General features: G+C 41.8%; 1 protein-coding gene across 2 annotated transcripts in view; it reads right to left on the reverse strand.

Annotated features, from left to right (window-relative positions):
• The window catches only part of COPS2 (COP9 signalosome subunit 2), a 29847-nt gene extending 20999 nt beyond the window's left edge, over nucleotides 1-8848 (reverse strand). For both annotated transcript variants that reach the window (XM_044438751.1, XM_044438750.1), the window contains exons 1-3: nucleotides 8760-8848; nucleotides 2568-2681; nucleotides 851-928 (exon numbers count right to left, since the gene is read on the reverse strand). In XM_044438751.1, coding sequence (XP_044294686.1) covers nucleotides 851-928; nucleotides 2568-2681; nucleotides 8760-8813 — 246 coding nt within the window. In that variant the 5' untranslated portion in view covers nucleotides 8814-8848. The remainder of the gene's footprint in view (nucleotides 1-850; nucleotides 929-2567; nucleotides 2682-8759) is intronic.
• Between the last annotated feature and the right edge of the window lie 1715 nt (nucleotides 8849-10563).

Here is a 10563-nt window from a genome sequence, read left to right on the forward strand (position 1 = left end):
GCAAAATAGAGCTGCCAGGTTGCTGACAGGGACGGGGCGTTATGCTCACATGACTCCAGTCCTCCGTCAGCTTCACTGGCTTCCCATTGAAGCCCGGGCCCAATTCAAGGTGTTGATTATGACCTATAAAGCCCTAAACGGCTTGGGTCCTGGCTACCTGAACGAGCGCTTACGTCCGTATATGCCCGACCACCCTTTGAGATCTGCGGGAGAGTCCCTTCTCCGGGAACCCTCCATGAAAGAAATTAGGAGAGTAAGTACTCGGAGGAGGGCTTTCTCTGCGGTGGCACCCAACCTATGGAATTCACTCCCCAAAGAGGTCCGCCTGGCACCGTCGTTACTGGTTTTTCGGCGCCAGGTAAAGACCTTTTTATTTAAACATCATTTGAATTGTTAAAACATATGATCTGGCCAGGGCAACTTCTTCTTCCTTCTCTTTCTCCTCCTGTATTTTTATTTACTTAAGTTATACTGATAATTTTAATCTTATATTTGTAAACCAATGTATTTTTTGTATTTTGTATTTAATGGTAATTTATTATGTGCTATTGTATTTCATTGTATTTTATCGTGTTGTAAGCCGCCCCGAGGTTTTGGCAAGGGGCGGCATAGAAATGTTATAATAATAATAATAATAATAATAATAATGATAATAATGCTTATGAAGCCCATAACCTTGGAGTCTGAAGAGTTATGGGCAGCTTCACTGGATTGTGCCCCAAGGGTCTTTCGAGGTAGAGGTAAGCAAATAAATGAAGTAGGAGGCTCACAGTTTGAAAATAGAAGCTATCTTCCATATAGATATAGTAACGTAAGAAAAATACAGCAAGAAAAATAGTATACATCTTACCAATTTGAAGTTTATTTTTATCATCTGTTTTAATGCTTTGAATCCCCATTCTCCCTTTTCACCTTCAAGCTCCAAAACCTGAAAATCAGAGGGTATAAGAGAATTGCTTTTCTTGATGTCTGCAGATGTCATAAAAGCTATGCTGTAGGTTGCTTAATGCTTCTATGTTTTTTCAGATGATTGTCTGTGTGAAAATTCCATCCAGTATAATCCAGAATGCAAAATTAGGCAATACTTCTATTAGCACCACCAAAATTTCATGGAAATGTGCAAGCTTCTGAGTTCTTCAAAACTCTTAATTCAACTAGATAGTACAAAAAGTGGGGAACTGGGAGAGAAACAGAAAAGCCCAAAGATTTGGCCAGATGTGTGGCTATGAGGGCTGCAAAGAAAATGCTGATGGAATGAATTAGTCAGTGGAAGTTGTTGCAGGAAGCACATTACATCTCACAATGAATTCTGAGACAGAGAGGCAACACTGGTTGGTCTCCCTTTCTGAAAACACAAACCCCAGCTGTAATTTTCAGGTCACCAGTTCAAGAATTCTGCAACTATCATGGAGAACAATAATATTTTATTTAAAAAAGCTTTAATGACATTTCATAGAAATTGAGTCTACAATTTCTGCTCATGCTCTCTGCAACTTAAAAAAAATCATACAAGGAGCAAATATAAACAAGAAATTAGTAATTTATAATAATTTATAACCTCACTAAATACAACATTACCACTGATGCATCAATTCCCTGGGGAAACAAATGATGACAACAAAAATCTTACAGGACAGTCACTAAAGTTTATGAGGAATAAGGCAATTCACTGATCATCAGGGAGACACTGACCCAGTAGTACTATCTGTTCTTCTAATGGAGGAGTAGCGTGAAAAAATGTGCCATGTATTCCCCCACTTTCTCCTCATCTCCCTTTCAGTTTCAGAGATTACTACAGCTACAGTTATGTCTGCATGACGCTGATATCCAAACTTAACTACAGTTAGCCCAAATCACAATGACCAAAGCTGCTTCAAAACAGGGGTTTTCACTAGTAGAACCTCAACACATTTATCAGCAGTCGGCATGGCTTTTCTATGATAAGCCATACCCAAACACATCATTAGAAGAAATTATGTAATAAAATACACCATTTCAAGATGATTCATTTACAACAGAATTTCAATAATCATAAAAGAATGAATACATTATTAAGTAATCCTCTAATAATGTGTACTATTTCTTTATTTTTGAATTTGTATGCCACCCACTAATCCAGATGGATTCTTTAGGTGATTTACAGTATTACTGTTAGAGTCTAAAAGTGGAAATAGCAGCAAAAATAATACATTGTACCTTCAACTAGTATTGCCCCCAGCAGCAACTCCTATACTCTAAGTGGTCTTCGGGCACCTTCAGCAATTGCAGCAGTTTTTGTAGCTGGAGAGTCAGGGTTGCACCCTGCCATACAAGATGGCAACAAGCCAGGCAGAGGAACAGGGACCAGATCTTGCAGGACTCCCAGCTACATGGCAAACATGTTGATACCAAGATAAGGTAAACCATTACCATATTCAGTGCAAAAACTGAATTGTGACAAGGAATGACCAAAGACATTACATTTGTACCAGGCCACAACAAATCAAACATCTAATGAGGCAAAATATTTATTTGGGATTTATGCACCAATAAAAGAAAAAGAAAGAAAAGAAGCAAGAATGAAAAACCTTCTGAAAGCTGCTCAGTGCTGCTTTGGGATCATCCTCCTTCAGGGCTTTAGAGTTGTAGTACTGATTCTCCAAATCTACATTTGGTTCAGAGTTACTGTCTTCTGAATATTCCTACATTTTATGAAGAGTAGAAAAAATATGTTCAGTTAAGGAATTGCAAAAACTAAGCATTTAAGTGATAGAGGGCTAGACAGAAGCGGGGAGAGATCAACCTACTTAGCTATGGTCTGCGAGAACACAAATGTTTTACATTATTTTGATGTCTCAAACAGATTAAAAAATAACAACACTGAGATGAATTGAAAGTAATCCCTTTCATTACCCTTATCATTAATCTAGTCATTGGGAAGCCCATAAGTAAGACATGGGTGCAATAGCATCCTCCAGCTCATGGTCCCAGCAAGGAGTACACAAAAGCATGTCTCTGAATGGAAAGGTAATATTTAGTCATTATGACTAGCAGGCACTGATGGTCTTCTAATTGTGTCCCAAAATTTGGGTCATTGAGAGACGGTTAGAGGATGTCCTTTGTTACTACTTCAAAACCTTTCTTCTATATCTATTTGTGTGTTTGCAAGGGGCAGGCCTTTTTTGGCTAGGCAAATATGCAGATATAAATCTGTACATATGTCTCTGCCCCCCCCCCCCGGTTAAAATATGCTCAAATTTGCTAGATAGGCTAAAAGAAAAAAAACTGTCAAAAGAAAGTAGTCCTGAAAAGGGAGTGGCATACAGTTCTCCTTTTTCCAAAATATATAGAGGCTGTGAGAAGTGTGGAAAAGGAGGACATTCCTTCTCCTGAGAACAGTCAGGACAATACAAAAAGCAGTGAGAGGATCACACCTGATAGGAAAACATAGGCTCACCCCCCAATTTCAGGAAAATAAATCACTTGGATTTTCAACTGTGTGCAAGTACAGCTGTCAAGTGTGTGCAAAGCGACCTACTTGTAGCCTTGCTTGGTCAATGACCATGGATGTGGTCTACTGCATTTTGACAGCAGATGCTTTCTAGAGCATTGGCCAGGCAAAGCTCCACATTTCCAGCCACATCGGTCATGTCTCTGCAGGATTTTTTGGTGCCATCCCAAGCAAAATTTAACATAGGGTAACCAACCAGTGATGGTCACTGCTAAGTGCCTCTTGCGCACTGGTGGAGTGGCTGTATAAAACAGGTCCTGCCAGACAAACCTTGTGGAATTCTATGACAAGGTTTCGAGATGGCTGGATGGAGGGGATGCAGTGGATGTGGTATACCTGGATTTCAGCAAGGCCTTTGACAAGGTGCCCCATGATATTCTGGTGGAGAAACTGAGGAGTTTTGGGATACACCAAAGCACTGTCCGGTGGATTAGGGCATGGCTGACTGACCGAAAGCAGAAGGTAACCATTAGCGGGGAATCATCGGGATGGAGGCCAGTGACAAGCGGGGTCCCCCAGGGCTCTGTCCTGGGGCCGATCCTGTTTAATCTTTTCATTAATGACATGGAAGAAGGGGTGAACAGTCTGTTAATCAAGATGACACTAAAACTGGAGCAGTGGCCACAACTGAGGAGCAGGTACTCCACATCCAAACAGATCTGGACAGACTATGGAAGTGGGCAGGAGACAACAGGATGGCGTTCAATGTAGATAAGTGCAAGGTCTTGCACTTGGGGCATAGGAATAGGTGTCATAAGTGCAGGTTAGGTGACAAGTGGCTGGAGAGCAGCACTTTTGAAAGGGACCTCGGGGTACTGGTTGACTGCAGGCTAAACACGAGTCAGCAGCGTGATGCGGTGGTCAAGAGGGTGAACACTACCCTTGGCTGCATAGCCAGAAGTGTGGCTTCTAGATCAAGAGAGGTATTACTACCACTCTATACGACTCTGGTGTGCCCGCAACTGGAGTATTGTGCTCAGTTTTGGGCCCCTCATTACAGAAAGGATATAGCCAGGTTAGAGTCAGTGCAGCGTAGGGCCACAAGGTTGGTGGCCGATTTGCAGGGGATGGGGTATGAGGCGGGACTGAGGGAACTGGGTCTCTTCAGCCTGGAGAAGAGGAGACTCAGAGGGGATATGTTGGCGACATACAGGTATGTGAGGGGGTGTCACATGGAGATGGGTAGAGACCTGTTCTCCCCTGCAGAGGAAGGCAGGACATGCTCCAATGGAGCAAAGCTCAGGGAGCCAAGGTTCCATTTGGATGCCAGGAAGCACTTCCTGACAGTCAGGACCCCGAGGGTGTGGAATGGGCTTCCACGAGAGGTTGTTGAGGCCCCATCGGTGCGGGTGTTCAAGGATAGGCTGGACGTGCACATGGTGGGCATGTTGTGAGCAGAGCCGGCTGGTGCCGGAGGTCAGACTAGATGGCCCAGGAGACCCCTTCTGACTCGCTCTGTTTCTATGTTTCTATCTGGAAGCAGCACAGTCAAGTCTGCTTCATTGAGCAGCTCACTTACAGCTTCTCACAACCCATGATGGAATTCGTTTCTGAAGTTTGGATGACCCAACAATCCACTGTGGGTTCAACAAGCCCAAGACAGGCCATGGATTGTCAGGGTGGCTTACTGTCCCCAATCCATCCATCCAGTGGGAAGTGGTCTAGTTTGGTAACACAGCAACTAACCATGACTGTTTAGCCATGATGGTTGTCATCTCATGCAAACTCACTCTTAACTGTGTTTGGTATTTAGAAATATAAAATGATTCATTATATATAGCTTTGCTTAAAAGCCACTAAAATATAAGCTTGTTCAATGTACATTCAGTGATCGGTGGGAAGCAAAGTTGTTTTTATTCTTCCTTTTAGGGGATAAATACATGCACTCAACGTTTAATATCTATTTCAGAATCCAACTGCTTCTAATGAAAAGAAACTGAAAACCCTTGCCTCCTTAACCATTTCCAAAGTATAGCAGCAATTATTTTCCTGAAACTGAAATGTATTGCCAACCTACTGAAGTTTTGCCTTGTAATTTCATCTAATATAATGGCAAACCACAGTAAAGGAAAAAATATATACCAAACTAGGTTTTGTGTGTTCATCTGTTACAGTTTGTCTAGAAAAGCTAATTGTATTATAGGAAAAAAAATCCTTGTATCCAAATCCTTGTACTGACTTTTATGTATTCCACCTGCCCTTTCCAATATGCTTTCACTCCATGTTGTAGCAGAGAAAATGTTTCTTCTACCTGTAACTGGTAACTGATGCTCCCTTCCTAGCTGCTCCATACTTTACCACCAATGTAAGGAAAAGAGAAGGCTGTTTCATACAAACACAATGACTAGCATACAGCTTTCTGGGGGACCAAGGAAAAACTATGAAAAATTGAGGAATTGTGTTCTGAAACAAACTGCTACTGTGAAAGAATGTGTCAGAGAAAGAATAGTTGGAAACTTGTTTGATAGGCTTTGTTCATATTGCCTTGCTGAACTAGTTGAAAGTCCAGCACTCTGTTTCCAACAGGGGACAGCCAAATGCTTCTGAAGTCTACAACCAAGGTATGAAATCGATGGCCAGCTCCCATTTGTCCCCAAGATCTGATCTGCAGAGACATACTACTTTTCCTCATGAACAGTTAATTAAGTAGGTATGGTTAATACTCTTTTCATATTTCAGAAACAGCTAATAGCTGTTGCTGGTATCTGATGAAAAATAAAAATAAATGGGATCCTTTATACAAAAGTTTATTCTCCGTCTACTGTCTAATCTGTTGTCTGACACTTTAAGAATTCACACAGCATAGTACTGTGCAACCTAAATAACTATTCATGGATAACGATCCAACTAAGACCCCGTGACAGTTCAAAATAGTATCCCTCTTCAACTTGCAGATCTGGATAGCAGTCAATTTTTTCTTTCAAAACGGGATAAACAGATATTTAGATGGAACTTGATTGTAACCCAGAAGTAGTTATATGAAGAATACTCACAAGAGAGGTCCTGAAATGCAACGCCTTCCCATAATAGCTATATTACAGTAGTTAGAGCAAATTGGGTGCCAAAACTAGATTGAATTCTGTACATGAAAAATAGCTCATACCAAGTCAGACCACTGGCTTATCTGCCTCCTTCAGACTTATCAAAATTAACACAAACCATATGGTCCAGAATTTTATTATGAAAATATGATATTAATTTTTTTAGTGTAGTATCTGAGCAGGTTCAAATCAAGCTTTACTTTACAACTATTTTTTAAGTCATGGTAATTGCACAAAGAGTTAGGAAAACTAAGGTAGTTTCATATGCTGTAAAACCATTTCAGAACAGAACCAAGTAACTGTTGGTCCTCCTAAGCATGTGTATGTGATCAAGCTACACAGGTAGATATTTCGTTGCACATCAACTACCTTTATTTACACTGCTTCCAGATCTGTGATTATGTATGTTGTACCATTATAGACTATCTTCCTAGTATTCTTAATTATTCAAGTACAAGTACTTAATTATTCAAGTATATTCAAGTTATATAGTGACAGGGGAGGGGACTCGTTCAGTCTTGATGCTATGATCAATTGAATATACATATAAAATGTTATTGTTAATGTCCGTAGGGAAGAGCATTTTTCAATACCTTATTTATAATATGCTACATACTAAGCTGCCATATCCTGAAATGGACCACTTGTTTCTTTCAGCAGTTGGGGGCTGCACAGCCAGTTGTAAGGGATGATGGGAATTGAATTCCAACATCATCCAAAAAGCTATACACTCTTCACCATTGGCCCATTTAGTCAAGTATTGATCATGTGGACCACCAGCAGCCTTCTAAGGTCTCAGATAATTACCTTCTAACAGGAGATGCAGGGGCTAAATCTTGAACCTTTCAAACAGAAACCATGTACTCTACCACTGAACCAGCACCCTTCCTCATGATACAGCCATCTTATTCCCTTGACATAGCTTGCAGAGAATAGGATGTTATAGCCATAATATCCTCTTCAGTATTCCGAAATATTTGTTTCTGTATTCTCAAACCAAGAAAGAAGGGTCTAAATTTAAAACCATGCTTATAGTTTGTTTTCTGCTTTTATGGTTACTGGAAAAGCCCATTAAAGGTTTGCTGTTACACAGAAAAATATCAATTTACAATCATCATCAGAGACTTGCAGAATCTAACACCATCTGGCATCACACACGTTTTTACTTTAAAAACAAAAAATTATAACTTTTCCACTTTACAATCTGATCCTATACATGTTTGTTCAGAAGATAAATCCCACCAAACATGCTTAGAATGCAATCTAGAAGTAACTAATACATTACACAAAAACAGGACTACCTTGTACAAGGTAAACAATTACACAAATATCAAGATTTGCAATTTTAAAACTCTGCTCTCCTCTGCATACAGCATAAAACCACATATACAAATAATCATTAATAAATTATTGTGCAAATACTAAAAAAGAGATGCAAGACACAGTTCAAAACACTCATACACCTGCTTATTAAGAAAACAAGAATGACTGTATTAAGATTGCTGCCTCATAAACACACACATTTCTTTTTAAAATACCAGATGTTGATTTATGTTGCAACTACACACATGCACACTTCACTGAAGATGGAAAGGAAAGGAACTCCGCAAGATGCAGTATCAGCAGCACAGAGTGTAACGCTGATTTCCCGTGTAAGGTATCTCAAGGGAAACTTGGGAAAATAGTAACTTGCAATGCAGATTCCTTTGGCTTCCCCATTTCTCCAATCCCTTATCTCTCCACCCCTGAGATGACCCCAGCAAAGTTGACCAAGTACTAAATGCATAGACATACATATAAATTAATCAAGCAGCTGGTTTTTGCCCACCTAGCCCTGTTCTGGTATTAAGCTTCATAACCAAGATAAGCAAACAAGCGTCCCAGACATCCACAGAAACAGGTCATGCAAAACAGGAGCCAGACTAGCTGGGCCTGAAAAGGGGCCTACTTGGGTGGCCTCCGCAATTTTCCTCCTTTATTAGAGCGTGGAATATATAGGAGCGGGTGCCCCCTCAGACCACTCTCACCCGCAAGCTTTGGCTTGCCCCACTACCTACCCCCGGGGCAAAGGAAAGGGGCTTGCCCTGTCACTGCATCCGAAAGGGAGGGGAGAGAAGGGAAGCCCTCCAGAAGGGGTTGCGGCGATGAGTGAAGGCCGAGGGATACCATCCCGCGTGAGAAGCTCGACCTCCGTCGCCATCCCCTCGCTCTTAAGGCCGCGGACTTACCAGATCATAGTCCTCCTCATCATCGCACATGAAATCATCCTCCATGTCAGACATCTTGGCCGGAGGACGCGCGGGGGGAGGGGAGGGGAAGAAGGGGCGGGGGGGAGGGAGGAGAAAACGGGCCGCAGCCAGCCCTCTGCTCCCACAATTCCTTGCGGCCCCACCTCAATGTGACTCCGTTCTCGGCTTTGAAGGCGGAACGGAACAGACGTTCTGCGCCCGCGTGTTCCCGTCGGCTTCGCTCAGGCGCGTGGGTGGCGAGCACGGAGCCTGATTGTGGGTGCACTAGGCCTGCGTTGGTAACCTGGGCCTTAGCAACAACTGGGCCCGGGCAGCCGAAACGCAGATGCAGCACCGCAGCCACTGGATTGATTTGTTTCGTTTTTGGCTAGGTCGGCCGGCGTCCTATTTTACTCCTTGCAGTCTTCTTGTCCTTTTAATGGCGAATAGTGTGTAGTTTTTTCCCCGCTCATTCTTAGATTACTGCTGCAAGATCAAACTGAGGGGGTGTTACTTAGTACGTTGCAGATGCAGTTTATGCAGGGTTTCCTCGGTTTCTTGAGAGGGTTTCCGCGTCCTTAAGAACATGACGGCAAGTGGAAATAACGATGCTGCTGATTTCTGACTGTTGTGAGAATACACTGATGAAAAAACTGCCTCTTGAATTTTGTCTTAGAGGTGCGATTCTGTGCAAGTTGATAGGAAAAGGGCTTACAACTTTCTGCATGGCCCGGTCCACAAGCTGGGAGTTAAACTTGCATTGGTTTGTGCCCTTACATTTATTGCAGCAAAAATAACACATTCCACAGCTTACCCACGTTAATATGTTTCAGCAAACAAAAACAAACCGTGATATCTTATGGTCCCACAAATTTATTTCGACAAACTGCAGCTTCATCACAGGCACTCACATCTGAGGAACTGTCCAGAAAAAGTTGACAATCATTTTTTAGTCTTTAAGGTGCCACGTGGCTGTTGGATTTGTTGTATTTCTGTTGTATTTCTGTCTGCTCTGCATAGATGTAAGGAATGTAGTGGTGAGTGGGGAAGGAAAGATGACAGTCTTGGAGTTATGGAATCTACAACTGGTTCTGTTCTTGGAGAGCTGCTATTTCCTCCACCCCTAGGAATACCTTATGTGCTGTTAATACAGGAGTAGGCTGTCTTCAGATTTACAGGATCTACTTTTGGTTTTGTTTTACTTTGTAGTAGATTCCTGAGCCAGGAACAAAAAACCAAGTGCAAAAAAGTGGCTTGGAATGGGTTAGTCATATGCTAAGAATTTGGATCGGAGAGCACATGTTAAGCTCAGGAATTTCTGATTAGTATTAGAAGCACAGTCCAAGCATTCTTCAGCAATCTAAATTGGGGAGTGAGTGTGTTGGGGAATGCTTTTCATTTGTTGCAATTATTAGAAAATCAGGAATATAAACACTCTGCTAATTTGCTGCCGATCACCCAGATAGCTAGCAATGGAATCAGATCTGTATTCTGGCTACATGCACTTACTGGGACTGGTAACTTGTGACCCTCCAAATGTTTTGCCATACAACTTCCATCACCCCTAGCTAGGGTGTCCAATGGTGAGGCATGATGGGGGCTGTAGGACCACAAATTACCTTGATTTAATGGATATATTGCAGGCAGAAGTTTATGTGTTCAGTGCTTTCTGACTGAGATTTACAAGCTTTATTCAAATTCCTGAGTTCTGTTTGTTGCATTTTTAAAATTGAATAATTGGGAACAAATTTGACAAAATTCTCTCTTCAGTAGGGTAGGCATATGGTGCAATATGGCCTAGCTT

The sequence above is a fragment of the Varanus komodoensis genome, unplaced genomic scaffold (assembly GCF_004798865.1).
Source record: "Varanus komodoensis strain SLA01 unplaced genomic scaffold, ASM479886v1 scaffold33, whole genome shotgun sequence".
NCBI classification, from domain to species: domain Eukaryota; kingdom Metazoa; phylum Chordata; class Lepidosauria; order Squamata; family Varanidae; genus Varanus; species Varanus komodoensis.